Source organism: Eptatretus burgeri, chromosome 8 (assembly GCF_056783735.1).
Source record: "Eptatretus burgeri isolate ZD-2024b chromosome 8, Ebu_testis_v1, whole genome shotgun sequence".
Lineage (NCBI taxonomy): Eukaryota > Metazoa > Chordata > Myxini > Myxiniformes > Myxinidae > Eptatretus > Eptatretus burgeri.
The window spans coordinates 86357499-86373884 of record NC_140968.1 but is presented as its reverse complement, the minus strand read 5'-3'; the positions used below and the strand labels follow the sequence as shown (position 1 = coordinate 86373884).

The 16386-nt window shown below is 42.6% G+C and overlaps 1 protein-coding gene across 1 annotated transcript in view; it reads right to left on the bottom strand.

Moving 5' to 3' along the window:
* The window catches only part of LOC147022212 (voltage-dependent T-type calcium channel subunit alpha-1H-like), a 481200-nt gene extending 465125 nt beyond the window's left edge, over positions 1–16075 (bottom strand). The window contains exons 1-2 of the mRNA XM_085890488.1: positions 15880–16075; positions 9847–9962 (exon numbers count right to left, since the gene is read on the bottom strand). Of these exons, the coding sequence (XP_085746614.1) occupies positions 9847–9962; positions 15880–16075 (312 nt within the window). The remainder of the gene's footprint in view (positions 1–9846; positions 9963–15879) is intronic.
* Positions 16076–16386: the final 311 nt, after the last annotated feature.

Sequence of the window (16386 nt, the reverse complement as noted above, 5' to 3'; positions counted from 1 at the left end):
TTAATACAAAAATTCACCTCACATTGTATAAAATTCCAAGACATTAATTGAAATATTATACATCAAAATAGTGCAGCTCCTTTCAACCTTCAACTGCGTCACAGAAGAAATAAATCTTTAAAAGTACCATTTACATTCGTTTTTTAAAATGGTAAATCTTTATTACTGCAAAGAGAATGCCACAATCTCTGAATCTATTTGAGTGGACCAGTAATGTTAGATTATGTCCATTAAGTGCACTTGGGATCCAAGATGATCACTGGTTACATTTTGTTAAACAACGGTCAATACCACAATTTCAGGAGTGTAATTATATACTCTTGAAACACATATACATCATTAAGATGCACAAAACAAACAAACAAACAAAAAATTCCATCCGTGTCCAAATTAAGTAGTTCAGTTAGGCATTTTTAAAAGGAAATAGGCAAAGACTAAGAAATACACGAAATCTATTAGAATAACCCTTGAGAACCTCCAAGAACCATCCAGAAATGCACTTTTAAAACCCTTTACAATTATAAACACAGTGGGTTAGAAAGGTTCTTCTTCTTATTATTCTTCATTTTTTGAAGACAGATGGAAAGGAGGACATACCCAAATTTTGAAGTGTCTTCACCACTTAAAAAACACAACAATAGATTTGAAGTAAAAGTTTGGGTCGGACTGCTTGGCATTCTATCATAGTATGTAGCTCATGATATTGGGATCCCAGATTCGTATTAAGGCAATATGCTACACCCACATAGATGCATGGTATACCCATATAATGTGTTGACTTATCCATCATGTATTAATATATTTTGTATCCATCGAACAATCCATTCATGGGTGCAAATTAACATTTTTATCCACTGGCCAGCAGGGCCGGTGACGAGAAAAAGTTACCAGCCCAGCAGAATTTCTACCGGCCTGATAAAATAAAGACAAAAGTCACAAATTTGATATCAAACACTTTTAATATACTCGCATGAGTGAGTTTGGTTGGATGAGTGAGTTTGATGAGTGAGGTTGGTTGGATGAGTGAGTTTTATGAGTGAGGTTGGTTGGATGAGTGAGTTTTATGAGTGAGGTTGGTTGGATGAGTGAGTTTTATGAGTGAGGTTGGTTGGATGAGTGAGTTTGATGAGTGAGGTTGGTTGCATGAGTGAGTTTGATGAGTGAGGTTGGTTGGATGAGTGAGTTTGATGAGATGAGTGAGTTTGATGAGTGGGGTTGGTTGGATGAGTGAGATTGATGAGTGAGGTTGATTGGATGAGTGAATTTGATCAGTGAGGTTGGTTGGATGAGTGAGTTTAATGGAGGAGGTTTGCAGAATGAGTGAGTTTGATGGAGGAGGTTGGGTGGATGAGTGAGTTGGATGGATGGATGTGCGAGTTTGATGAGTGGGGTGGGGGTAGGGGTATGGTGCAGGGAGGAGGAGGTTGTGGGTGATGGGGGGGGGACCTTTTTGTGTGTGTGATGGGGGAGGGCAGGGGGATTGTGAGTGGTGCTGGGGGGGGCGTTTTTGTGGGTGATGAGGTGGTTGTGGGGTGGTTGTGGCTGATGGACGACGACGGGGGGGGGTTGTGGGTGATGGATGATGGGGTGGAGGGGGGGTTGTGGGTGATGGACAATGGTGGGGGTACTACTCGTCCACCCAACATCACATACAAACTCACTCATCCACCGAACCTCACCCATCAAACTCACTCATTCACCCAACCTCACCCATGAAACTCACTCAATCACCCAAATTCACTAATTTAACCAACCTGGCAGTGTTGGGCACAGATAACCAAAAAGTTAACTTCGACAACGATAATTATAATACAAAGTTATCGGAAGTTAACGATAATCCGATGACGACAACTACTTTTTAACAAGGATTCAAAAAAACAAGGAAAAACCTTCAAAACCCATAGAAAAGGCTTATTTATGCTCAACCCAAGAATAAAATAAGCATTATGGGTCTTTTAGAGTCGATGAGTCGTCACACACACACACACACACACACACCACACACACACACACACACACACACACACACACACACACACACACACACACACACACACACCACACACACACACACACACACACACACACACACCACGTTTAACTGGACGGAGTCCAACATGCACTGGGAGGTTAACGGGACGGGTCAAGGACACAATGTGAATCCAACAAACAAATTAATGTCCATTTCTTACCGAAAGAACAACGGGAATAGGTCCGCGGAACGCTGCGCACACAAACAGGAAGGCACCATTGATTCAAACATGAGAGGCCTGACCTTACAAACACACCGAAAACAGTCACAAACATGGCGCGACGGTATCTCCACGCCTCGACACTCATGTCCGATTGTCCGTCGCTCTGCCAAAGGTGAGACCGTCCTTGTGTTTGAATTAACCGATCTGAACGTTTCCCAACCTTGACCGAACCCAGTACCTGCAGAGCCGAACAGCCGCATGGCTGAGGAAGTCGCCATTGCAAGGCGGCTTCTTCTTCTTCTTCTTCTTCTTCTTCTTCTTCTTCTTCTTCTTCTTCTTCTTCTTCCTCTTCCTCTTCCTCTTCCTCTTCCTCTTCCTCTTCCTCTTCCTCTTCCTCTTCCTCTTCCTCTTCCTCTTCCTCTTCCTCTTCCTCTTCTTCTTCCATTTTTCTTCACACGGCAGCCTGATTCAGCATTATCTTGTAAAACAAGTAATCTATAATAATTATGTACATTTTTCTCCTCTTGATAATTAGTTCGGCGAAATGCGACCCGGAAACGATTAAAATGTTATCGGACAAAAAATTAACGGACATTATCGGACGAAAAAAATCGAGTTATCGGAAGTTAACTGGTCCGATAACGATAAATGGAAGTTAACTTCCAATAATAGTCCGATAAAAAATGTTAACTTCGATAATTATCTGTTATCGGATTATCGCTTTTGTGCCCAACACTGCAACCTGGGCATGAGAAAATGCACCCGAACCGCGCCAAACCGGCAAATCTCGCGCAATCTCGCGTGATTCGGAACGAGATGACAACAGACAAAATGGCCGCCGCAGAATCACCGGTGATTTCTGCGGACAAAAACAGTTCTCGTTGATAAAATTAGTAGAGAAGCTAGGACAAATTGTACAAAATAACAGGAATCACCAGTGATTTGCCAGCCGGGCAGGTAAGGCAGTATTGTGTACCCGCCCAGCACAAAAATTCGGCACCATTGGCGACCGGGCGGCCGTTAATTTGCACCTCTGCCATTGATGATACCTCGTCCTCCACATCCTAATCATGCATTCATTTCATGTACAAGCTCCTCCACAGATTATTGATTAGTCGAAGTTTGATGGAGGGGTAGGGTATCTGTGTTCTGCTCTGAAACAAAACACCTTTCAAAATGCTCCCACCAACTACATCAACAAATCCAACAAAAAAAAGATGAAATGAAACAAATGGATGGAGTGATGAAACAGAGATCTCCATTGAGTTATCAAAGGAGAACTCTGTGCAAGAATGCACAACAACTACCTGTCTTGTATGTTCGTGCATGTTCTTTGATCAAGAATATCATTTTTTGTACAGAAAAAGATAAATAAAATCAAGACATTGAAACAAATAAGAGAACCACCTCAAGAGAACCACCGCGTTGTTATTAGAATCACCTCCGTGCCGTCGAGTCTGGCATTTTACACAGGCCGACTGGCAGGGTCTCCAAGCAGCCATCATACTTCCAGACTGGTCTCTCATCGCTACTTTCTCCACATCAACTCATCCTGGGAATTCTTTCAAAGAAACTTGCTCTCCCTCATGCACAGATTTATCCCCTCAGATCTTCAGTCGGACCCCTCCTCCCGCCCTTGGTTCACTGAAGCTTGTGGTGAGGCAGTTGTCCTGAAACAACTTGCCTTTGCATCATGGAAAGCAAACCCAACTGAGGGCAATCTCAGTTCCTTCCACAAAGCTCGGAAGAAGTGTGTATCTACCCTCAGGAGAGCCAGAAAACAACATCTTTCTAATCCCAAGTCTGAACTCTCAAATATCTCTCTCTCTCTCTCTCTCTCTCTCTCTCTCTCTCTCTCTCTCTCTCTCTCTCTCTCTCTCTCTCTCTCTCTCTCTCTCTCTCTCTCTCTCTCTCTCTCTCTCTCTCTCTCTCTCTCTCTCTCTCTCTCTCTCTCTCTCTCTCTCTCTCTCTCTCTCTCTCTCTCTCTCTCTCTCTCTCTCTCTCTCTCTCTCTCTCTCTCTCTCTCTCTCTCTCTCTCTCTCTCTCTCTCTCTCTCTCTCTCTCTCTCTCTCTCTCTCTCTCTCTCTCTCTCTCTCTCTCTCTCTCTCTCTCTCTCTCTCTCTCTCTCTCTCTCTCTCTCTCTCTCTCTCTCTCTCTCTCTCTCTCTCTCTCTCTCTCTCTCTCTCTCTCTCTCTCTCTCTCTCTCTCTCTCTCTCTCTCTCTCTCTCTCTCTCTCTCTCTCTCTCTCTCTCTCTCTCTCTCTCTCTCTCTCTCTCTCTCTCTCTCTCTCTCTCTCTCTCTCTCTCTCTCTCTCTCTCTCTCTCTCTCTCTCTCTCTCTCTCTCTCTCTCTCTCTCTCTCTCTCTCTCTCTCTCTCTCTCTCTCTCTCTCTCTCTCTCTCTCTCTCTCTCTCTCTCTCTCTCTCTCTCTCTCTCTCTCTCTCTCTCTCTCTCTCTCTCTCTCTCTCTCTCTCTCTCTCTCTCTCTCTCTCTCTCTCTCTCTCTCTCTCTCTCTCTCTCTCTCTCTCTCTCTCTCTCTCTCTCTCTCTCTCTCTCTCTCTCTCTCTCTCTCTCTCTCTCTCTCTCTCTCTCTCTCTCTCTCTCTCTCTCTCTCTCTCTCTCTCTCTCTCTCTCTCTCTCTCTCTCTCTCTCTCTCTCTCTCTCTCTCTCTCTCTCTCTCTCTCTCTCTCTCTCTCTCTCTCTCTCTCTCTCTCTCTCTCTCTCTCTCTCTCTCTCTCTCTCTCTCTCTCTCTCTCTCTCTCTCTCTCTCTCTCTCTCTCTCTCTCTCTCTCTCTCTCTCTCTCTCTCTTCCAAATCCTGGTGGCGTCTATTCAAATCTGTTTCTGGTGTATGTTCCCCCTCCATCCCCTCCCTTACCTCAAATGGCCGCACTGCTGGTACCACATGTGAAAAGGCTGAATGTCTAAACTCAGTGTTTGCATTAAAATCTTGTGTCCGAAACCCATCGTTTTCTGTTCCCACCTAACCCAGTCGCACCCAACTGTCCCTGGACTCCGTGTCATTTTCTTATGAAAAAGTGGAGAGCTTGCTGTCAAACCTCGACTCAGATTCTGCAACCAGTCCAGATGGCATCAGCCCACGTGTGCTAAAAACCCGCTCCTCTGCTCTTGCTCACCCTCTCTCTGTTCTATTCACCCTCTCATTTGCTCAAGGGCATCTGCCATTTGCTTGGAAATCAGCAAACATTACTGCCCTGCATAAAAAGGTGCAAAAACCGATCCCTGCAACAACAGACCAATCAGCCTACTCCCAACCATCACAAGGTTATGGAATCGATCATCACTTCAGACATTAAATCCTTCCTCTTCTCCAATGGCTTGATTTCCGATCATCAATTTGGTTTCAGACCAGGTCATTGTACCCTGGATATGCTGCTCCTGCTCTCCCAACAAGGGATGGAGGTACTCTCGATGCCAGACATGAAATCAGAGCCATATTGCTCGACATATCACGTGCTGTTGACAAGGCCTGGCACCCTGCCCTGCTCACCAAACTCTCTTCCTATGGTATCCAAGCCATCTCCACTCATGGCTTGCAGACTTCCTCTCCTGATGTAGCCAACGTCTGCCCCGAAATGGAATTCTCTCATCCCCTCTTATTGTCCAGGCTGGAGTTCCTCAAGGCAACATTCTGGGCCCTGTTCTTTTTGGGGTTTTAATCAATGTTCTCTCTGTCTCTCTGGAAAATCCTCTTTATCTATTTGCTGATGACTTCACCCTCTGTGGTACCATCTGTCATCCCTCAAACAGGCAAGCCACAGCTTCTTCGCTATCTGCAGATCTGGGTAAAATCAGAAACTGGGCCAACACATGGAACATGTCTTTCAATCCTGACAAATCTCACACTCACTATGTCTCCCTGAAAGGACCACCTGGAACCCCCCCTCCCCTCCCCCCCCGCCCAAATCTAATTTCGCAATAATCTTCTGGAAGAAGTCCTTTCTTTCAAGCTTCTGGGTCTCACTATCTGCCATGATTTTTCCTGTGAAAGCCACATTTCCAACCTGACCTCCAAAACCAGTCGCCGACTGGGAATCCTCCATCATGCAAAGTCCTTCCTCGGCCTACCGGAGCTCCTGACCACTTACAAAGCTTTCCTCTGCAGCCTGATGGAGTACTGCTATCCTAATACTCCTACCTCCCACCTTTCTCGGCTTCACACTGTGGAAACCAAAGCATTTCGGATCATTGGCATCTCCCGCAATGAGGCTGAGTTTTTGGGCCTCTCACTCTCTCACCGCAGGCTGGTCGGTGGTCTTTCTGTCTTCGACAGTCTCCTCTCCAGCCTCGCCCCCCTGCTCTCTCTGCGATTTGTCCCCACCATATTTCCACAGGGTGCTCAAGGTCCACCAATAACTCCCTTCTGGTAAAACTACCAAAATCACCAATCACTCCTCACCTTCACTTTTATTCCTCTTTTTCACACCTTTGGAATAAACTCCCCAAGTCTGTTCAATCCTATTCTTCCCTCCAAGCCTTCACAACAGTTGTTCACCACCACTTCTTATGTTCCCCCATCCAAAACCTCAATCTTTTCTACCCCAGTTAATCCACTCCAAACTCACCACCTTCGTATTCCCTGCTTTTCTTCCTGAAAGTCCCTATAATGTCCATCTTGTATACCCCATGTTCCCCGCCCCATCCCTCTCCCTTCCACAGATCTCCTTGTGTCTCTGTTCTCCACTGTTTTGTCCTTCCCTCTCCCACCCCTCTTGTCTCATGCCCCCTTGCTGTGTGTTGTGTGCTAGCTCTCATATGAGCCTCGACAAGATATACAAAAAAAAAGCAAAAAAAAACGAGGTACATATACTTTCACCCAAAGACAAAAATGCACGCTCATGCAAAAACGTTGCAATTCCCCTCAAACCAATACTCGGGTACCCTGAACGTGAACCAAAGGGCAAACCACATGGCCACACAAGTTCACTCGCCATTTCTCTATCGAGAAACACCTATTTATGTGAATGAACTTAAATAGACTGAATAGTCCAAAGTGGGACAGATGCTCATTTCCTGATGGAGGGCAGTCATAGATGGGGTGCATTCGGTGATATAGTTGGTTTTCAGTTTGACTTGATGGAAAATTATGGGTTTGTGGGGGCTGAAAGGCCTGATAAGACGATTGTGTCCTGGCAGTGAAAACTATGTGGGATGAGCGTGTCCTGAATGGATAAAAAATCTCCCATTAATTTTTTTTGTCCAGTGAAAGAACCAATAACCAGTGTGACCACTCCTTGGCTTTTTTCACAAGATCTTGGCTATTCGTTGTTCACCTTGGCGTCTTGGTTTTCTGTAGGTTTCCTTGGCGTACAGGTTTTCTATTATCATCGCTTTTCCGAAACCTTGTGAATTCTTGGCATTTTTCATTGGCTCACCTTGGCATTTATGAAAATGAGGAGTGGTCACACTGCCAATAACCCTTTACGAGGAATTTACAGGGAAATCTAACACAGGTGGAAACTATTCAGCCCATCATGCCTATACAAACACCATACTAATTTATCTACACAAGATCCAAGGAAGAAAATGCAAAAAAAGTTTTTAATTAATAAAATAATTTTTTTGTAGTTTTTGTATGTGTTTTTTTTCTTCCCCTCAGGGGAGGGGGCATGGGCTTTGTTAAAACACACATCAACCACACAAACCCCCTTGACAAGACCCCCACCAACAAATCTCCGTACACATGCACACAATCACCGATCAATAATCAAACCAGCTAAAAGTTTTATCAACATCCCCATACCCCTCCATCTCCATAACTTTCAGGTACCTATCTAATTCTAATTTAAACTGATCTACTGTTTCTGCTGCCACTACCTTTCCAGGGAAACCATTCCATGCATTAACTACTCTCTGAGTGAAAGTTCCCTGCCTTGCCACGGTCTTAACTATTCTCTTCTTTACTCTCAGGTTATGGCCCCTGGTCCTATCACTGTCTACTCTGTTGAATAATTAATTTGCACTTATTTTATCTCTACCTTTCATTATCTTAAACATCTCTATCATATCTCCTCGTAACCACCTCCTTCCTGATGCATAATGCCCTGTCTCCTTCAGCCGCTCCTCATATCTGAGTCGAGCTTGGCTGGGAATCAATCTCGTAACTCTGCGCTGAACCATCTCTATGGCATCTATGTCCTTCCAAAGTTGTGATGACCAAAACTTTACACAATATTCTCGATGTGCCTCACTCCAAAATTAGTCCAAAATTTTACTCTCACTCCAAAAATTTGAGATGTTGATGTTCAGAGGTGCTTGCAGGCCCCAATGGTGTTGCTCACGGTCTCCTTCCGATATCCCCACAATGGTTTTCTTCATCTTCAGATGCCAGAAGTAACCACATGGCGACAATTCAGGAGAATAAGGATGGTGTGGAGGTACCTATGCCACCACCCGCTTGTGCAGCAATGGTTGGACGTCACTTCGGTGATGATGTGCTCCATCGTCTCGGACAAAAATCATGCCATGCTACAGCTATTCAGGTTGCTTCCGATGCAGCTCTGGACGCATTCTTTCACACAACATCTTCGCATAATATGCCTACAAATAACAGATTAAATGCTGGCTTTAGGGTAGTTGCATGGTGATTGAAGAGGCTGATGTTTCCTTTTTGAGAAACGCTTTATAGAAAAAGGTTGAAAAATATACAAAATATTGGGACAAAGCTCAACAGATGCAATTTAACCGAAAGACCAAAGTACATAGTAAGGTTTGTCCAAATATGACATGCCCCTTCATCTGAAGGGCAAAAAGCATTCTGGTCCCAAAGACATAACATGCAGTCTAATATACTACACTTCCTGTTTCTGACCTCAGGCAACATCAGAAAGACAAAACTGCTTGTTAATAGTTTGTGACATGACACAACATTAAAGGTACCAAAAAGCAAGGTGTAGCAGGATGCCTGATTTGTATAAATAAACCAGCACATATATTAGGATGCCTGGTGTTGGCTTAATGGTTGGGGTGGTGGGCTTGAGATCCAAGGGTCCTGAGTTCAAATCCCGCTCAGCTGTTGAATTAATACCAGGTGTGGTTAACTCGGCCCGTCATCCTTCCGAGGTCAGCAAAATGAGTGCCGACATGCTGGTATACTGTGTCGAAGTGGCGACCCATCCAGGGTTGTGCCCAATAGCCAAGGACACTGCTTAGGCAGCACCAACGCTCTGCACAGAGTATGGTCCTAATGGATGGATATATAAGGGAAGGGAGATGGGGGATTCACCATGTTCATCATTGGGGAGATGAATCAGATGAGAGAAAGCCTCAACCAAACTGATTTCACCACTCATGGGAGTGATCTCTCAATAGATTACTCATGACAGCAATAACCTATAGCATTGAAGGAGAATAGCAACATAAAATGCAGTCAGAATAGCATGACATGAAGGAGAGAAAGACTCGATCTACAGGTTCTGAAAAAGGATTGACCCTAAAGTTCATAAAAGGCCCTGACAACTGATGCTTATAGGACTAGCTCAATAATTTTTGACTTATTGCATGTATATAGCATTATGGTGCAAAGTTGAGGAGTAGCAACCATTCAGCCCAATTTTTTTTTTAATGAGTTTTTCTTCGATTACCTCGTTGAAAAACATCAACATATTTAAATTCAGATGAATGTCGACCTCACCTGCAGTACGATGCAGCGCTGAGAGTGGCAAGCCATCTCCGCACATGGCTGGAACATTCCCAAAGTCGCACAGTTCAGAAGGATGACCAGGATGCTCACTCGTTCAAACCATGTGTCTTCGCAGATTTAGTTAAGACAAGCAGGAAAGAGCGAATTGAATGAAAAGGCGAAAAATATTTTTAATACGGATACTGAAGCTCAGGTTGAAGAGCACAATAACAGGGTTCGGGTCAACAGGCGTGACGTGGGAGGAATGGGAAGCAAGTGAACTATAATACATACATACATACATACATACATACATACATACATACATACATGCACCACAACAAGATGAGAAGGAATGTGTTTGGGAGGTGGGGGGGGGAGCAGGGTCTCAACAGGTGTAGTGAAGCTCAGCGGGAAATAAAGGGAGAAAGCCTGAGCTGATGGATTCGCATTGTATAACAATACTATTTCAAAGTGTAAGGCTGAGAAGAGATTAAAGATATGCACTTAGAGGTATGCAGGGGATGGCTTAGAGGTATGTACACTCTCCATTAGGCTATATCACCTGAGTTTGAATCTTTACCAAGCTATTAACTGTATTTGTGGTGTTTTGCAATGTGTGTGCCATCTACTGGAAGGAGGTTAAGCCAGTGGAGCATCAGTGCATTTAAAGATCGCATTGTGTCTTTCGTGAAGAGTTGGTGAAGCATCACCGGAACCTTAAAAAAAATTGAAATTCCTGTTACCTTCAGTCGAACGTCAGGCCTGACCAGCCAGTTTGTGAAAGACCTGGGCCAAAACCTTTTCCTGGATGAACCTTCCCTGACACAGAGGTGGGAATAATTGGGACTGTAAAATAGGCGATAGTGGTCGTGTTTAAGGCTGACGAAGAAGCTTGAGCATCACATCACTTGCAGGAAATGGATATCAGTAGAACAAGGAAACATGGACAGAGTATATGAGATTTAAGCATGTAGCCCTCACATTTAAATGTAAGCTAAGTATTCAGATGGTAATGCCAAACTAAGGTTAAAAAGAAGTAGAAGAAGAATTTTGCATTATCAAGCACACGCATAATACTAAGGAGCACAAATGCTTGCCTTAACCAAAATATTTCTCTCTTGTTAACTTAATGTCAAAGTTCTGAAACCATTGAACTGCCAGGCACAGAAGGATCCTGAAGAGCTACCCTTTCTATTGGCTTTTTATTCTTGATTTCTGCCTTAATTATAATTACTGGACCCTGAGAAAGTTCTACTGATGATCTGCAGGATGGGGCACAGCATGATATTGGGGAGCATCGGTTTGTGGGAAACCATAAAACCACAAGGGCCTTAGTTGGGCAAAATCAGGGCATCTCCAGCTTGCATCACAAAGAAAATGACATGAGCTGGGACATCAAGTCGACTTAAATGAAAAGAAAGAAAGACAAAGGGGGAAAAAAAATCCAATTTGAGGTCATTACATGCACAGACTGTGCCATTTGTTTAGGAATAAAAACAGCTTTTCAATTTTGCAATCCCTCCTGCTCAAATCCTCAAAACACCTGTCAGGAAGAATTCAGAGCAAATACATAATTTAAATGAGTTGATACATTGTACTTTTATATTTTCACTATTATCCTCCCATGTGCAAATCAAAAAAGCTTAAAATACCGATTATAAATCATCCATTTTTGAGCCATCATCTGGTTGGCATTCTATCTAATGCTTCCATCGAATAAGTTTTGTATGAGTTCCTTTAGAGAGCTGCTGAGATTGCCAAGCATAACAAAATGAGCCCACGAAATTGCTTCTCTCCAATTCCATCGATGCTCAACGTAAGTATGTGCATGCAAAGCTGAAACAGACTCACCTGTTTCATGTAGTGTTCCGCTTGCGTGGTACCTTGAAAAGCTCTTTGGTGCGTGTGTGCTCTAAACCACAGCACACCTATACGAAAGCTTTTCACATATGGGAAGGCATCCTGGGATCAACCAGGCCTCACGACGACGTAACATGAACACAAAAATGCCAAGGTTTTTTTTTTAGTATGCAAGTCTGCAATGAACTTTCCCTCAAGATCTTCATCTGAGATCTTAAAGATCTCTTTCCAAATCCTTTGGTGATAGATTTTCCAAACTACGTTGTTGTAAAATGACCAAAAAGAAAAATTATCAGTGGATGTGAATAAAAAAAATGACGGAGAGAAAATGATTTTTGTTTATGTCAGTCATTGACTTTTTTACTTTGGTCGTGGATTTTTTTAATAAATGGCCTAAAATATGTCCACAGAAGGTCCTCCTTTGTGGTGGAAGCAGAAGGGTCAGCAGTCAAGGTGAAAAATTGAAAACAAAATTATATTTTATGAATTTGTTCAACGTTGCAGGTACAAACTCTGGGGTTTCTATTGATCAGGATGTTGAATTAGCATTTGTTTTTCCCTGAAAAATGAAACACCTGTTTATTGCATGTGCTTCCCTCACTCTGTTTATCACACATGACCAATCTTATCTTGTGCTCCAATGCAAAGTCAGGATGAGATGGAGCACACATTTTTATGTCTAATTTTCCACAATATGGGAAAATTGCATGTTTTTTAAAAATCACAATAGCTGATACAGTATAACTGCAAACTTGCCCACTTAGTATGACAATAATCTTCGGTCACAATTTAAAACGGCTATCAACAAATATAAGCAAAAAATAAGTCACGGTATATTCAAAGTACACCGCCCCCATGCCAAATAAATAAATAACAAATCCTCCAGCATGCAACATTGCCAGGGCGCCTTCGGCACTCCGGCAATGCCGTCTTGCTGCACATGGAGACAGAATTGGGAGGGCGCAATGCACAATAATTGATTGATTAATTACATAATTAAAATAAATAATAATCGTAAAATAATTGATTTCTCAATCAATTGCCGAATAATTTCTCAATCAAAATTATTTCTCAATCAAAATGAAAATTAATTGATTGATTCATCAACGAATCAAAAAATACCACAGCCAAATCACTTGTTCGCCGTCATATCCAAATATTAGCTTCCGAGATCAAAAGGTGACTGAGATATTGCCCGGATGAGACAAAATAAATAAGTAATTAATAAATCGATAATAATTAAATAATTAATCCATTAATTGATCAGTCAAAAAATGAAAGGATGTATTGTTTTTGCCAAAGCACATCTTTACTTTTGTTCCCAAATTTCAGCTTCCGAGCTCACAGGTCTGGCTGAGATATTGCTCAGACAAACAAGAAAACAGCACAGGTAGAGGTACATTAAAAGTACACTGCCCCAAACCGAGTAAATAAATAACTCGTCCTCCAGCGTGCGATACTGCCGAGGCGCCAATGCTGCCTTACAGCATATGTAGATGGAATTTGGAGGGAGCAGTGTACAATAATTGATTTATTAGTTGATTCATTGCATAATTAAAATAAATAACTAATGATCTAAAGTAATTATTTTCTTAATCAATTGGCTAATAGCATACCGAAACCATCACTGTATCATCCAAATCTGTAACTTTTTGAAAATTAAGTACTTCATCGAAAAATGAATAATTAATCAATAAATCAAAAAAAATACTCTTTATAGCCAAATCACTTATTCACTCACTGTTGTTTCAAAGTATCAGCTTCCAAGCTCAAAAGGTGCCTGAGACATGTATTGCCAGGATGAAAAATAAAATAAATCAGTAATAATCGATAATAATTAGGTAATTTATTGATTAATCAAACAATAAAAAAATACGTATTTGCCAAAGCACATCTTTACTTTTGTCCCTAAATTTCAGCTTCTTCGCTCAAAGGATGGCTGAGATATCGCTCAGACAAACAAGAAAACAAACGGAGTAAAAACTGAGTACTCCCATCCTTTGGTGCCCGGTGATGACGTCATGTATCACCTGTATATGGAATTGGGAAAAAGTGGTGCACAACAGTGAACAGTTTGGCCCGTTTCCAAAGGAGAGAGAGGAGAGAGAGGGGAGAGAGAGAGAGATGAGAGAGATGAGAGAGATGAGAGAGATGAGAGAGATGAGAGAGATGAGAGAGATGAGAGAGATGAGAGAGATGAGAGAGATGAGAGAGATGAGAGAGATGAGAGAGATGAGAGAGATGAGAGAGATGAGAGAGATGAGAGAGATGAGAGAGATGAGAGAGATGAGAGAGATGAGAGAGATGAGAGAGATGAGAGAGATGAGAGAGGCGAGAGGCGAGAGGCGAGAGGCGAGGGGCGAGAGGCGAGAGGCGAGAGGCGAGAGGCGAGAGGCGAGAGGGGAGAGGGAGAGAGAGAGAGAGAGAGAGAGAGAGAGGCAAGAGAGAGAGAGGCAAGAGAGAGAGAGAGAGGCAAGAGAGAGGCAAGAGAGAGAGAGAGAGAGAGAGAGAGAGAATGAGAGTGAGGACAGAGACAGAGATAGAGAGGAAACAAAATAACCTGAAATTAAGAGGGTTGAGCTAGAAAAGGTTAATAGGCGTAGGAAAGGATTACAGGTTGAGATGGGGATTGGTTTATCTATCAATGTTCTTGTAAATAGCATAATAGTACAGCGATTGCTCATCATATATCCTTGTCATACGAATGTAAAATTGCTTCAAGAGCTGTAAACGATTAAAATTTTCATTAAACCCTACCTTGGTGATTTAAATTAGACCTTTGTCAATGCACATATGTTTCTGGCCTTCACCAAATAATCCACAAAGCCACGTCCAAGTGTGTCGTATCATGCATAATGCAAAAATTTCAGGATATAGATCAGCACAGGAGGAAAATACCTTCCCTGTGAAGATTTATTTTGTGATAATTTTTTGTGCTTATTTTTTGTTACTTATTTAGTAGTGAGAAAGATGAGCTCATAGATTATTAAAGTATATATTCAGCTATTGTGGAACAGATTTGCACCAAGTCATGTTCCATCATATGATATTCAGACACCGAGTAAGCAGAGTATACTGGCACATTGTTCTTGTTGATTAAACATAATAACAATTAAGGAAAACCATCTGGGTAAATGTGACATTAAACAAGACAAGCATGTATTATTGCATCTCTTCAAGGAAAGAAATCACTACATTTGCTTTTCCAGGATTCAGCAACTGTGCGTGTGTGTGTGTGTGTGTGTGTGTGTGTGTGTGTGTGTGTGTGTGTGTGTGTGTGTGTGTGTGTGTGTGTGTGTGTGTGTGTGTGTGACGAATTCACCTTCTACAAGATAAGTTAGCTACAATGAACAAAGCTCAAGATACAATCAAACAAAACAGTACTTCTTCACAGCTGGACGTGTAGTTAGTTGTCAGTCACTCCAGTAATCGGTGCGTAGATGTCTGTTGTAACATCCCACAATCATTCTGAACTGCAGAATATTTCATGAGGCTCCAGCCCGTGACATTTTGCGATGATTACATGGTTCCTCTGTCATTTAGAATGAGGCAATCTATGAGACATTCTGGAGAGAAGGCCAACCAATGAAATTTATCATTTATATATTCTTTCTCAGTTCCATTGTTATATTCTTCACCATTGAGAGACGGGGCTAAGCTAATATACAGCACGATATCTCAAAACGTTGTGGATGGATTCCGATGAAAGTTGGTGGACAGATTGGGTGAGTGACGAGGACGAATTGATTCGGTTTTGGTGGAGATCCGAATTCAGATCTGGATTCGAGAATTATTTATTTTTTAAAGTGATTCTTCACCATTGAGAGGTGGGGCCAAAAACGACATCGTACTGTGTAGCATGATATTTCACAAATGTATTGGGCCCGATATGTTCTCGTGGATCAGGCATTATGTGGCGGAGGTACGAGCTCTACCGAGTGCCCTTCTACTTTAATAGTATTGTGTTTAGTTCTTAAGTGTACTGTATTCATGTAAGCAGATATGCGTTGCAAATGTAAAGTTAGAAGTCCCACACATGTTATTTTCCTCTTCTCCATCATTTTCTTCAGCCATTCTGCACAATTTACAGCACTTATTCACTTTCTCTGCTGAAGAGTAGCATGGAGGCTCGGCCATCCCCTCGAAACATCCTTGCAAGCATTCCTCGAAACCACCTCAAACCGGCTTGGTGGGCACTGGACCCAGAACCCTGCAGCAGATGATCCCATCCATCATAATCAAGCCTTGCAGGGCGTCGAAACCTGGCATCACACAGCAGACAGTTCATCGCTGGGTGCACAGAAAGGAGCTGTGCATTGGTAGAACCGAGAGCAGAGCTCGAGGAGGTCTGCGCCGTAGGATCATCTGCCAGGGCCATTGGGCAGTGTTAGTTCTACCAGACCAGTGCAAGGTGTGCAGAGCGTGCCACATCCCCATCTTGTTCTTTCTTTCTCTCATCTCATCTTGCCCCTCCACCATCTCTCTTTTCCGATTGGATACATGATTGGCACTAATGTTAACGTATAGTTTCTTAAGTGACTGAATAATGATCTGAGGGTGTGGGTGTCGACTTGAAAAAAAGGGGAATGTATACTTACCCCGTACATACTTATAAACCTGCTTTGTAAATATGTGCCAGAGTTGAAGACCAATATAAAACATATTCGTGTCTTGACTTATTCTATCTAT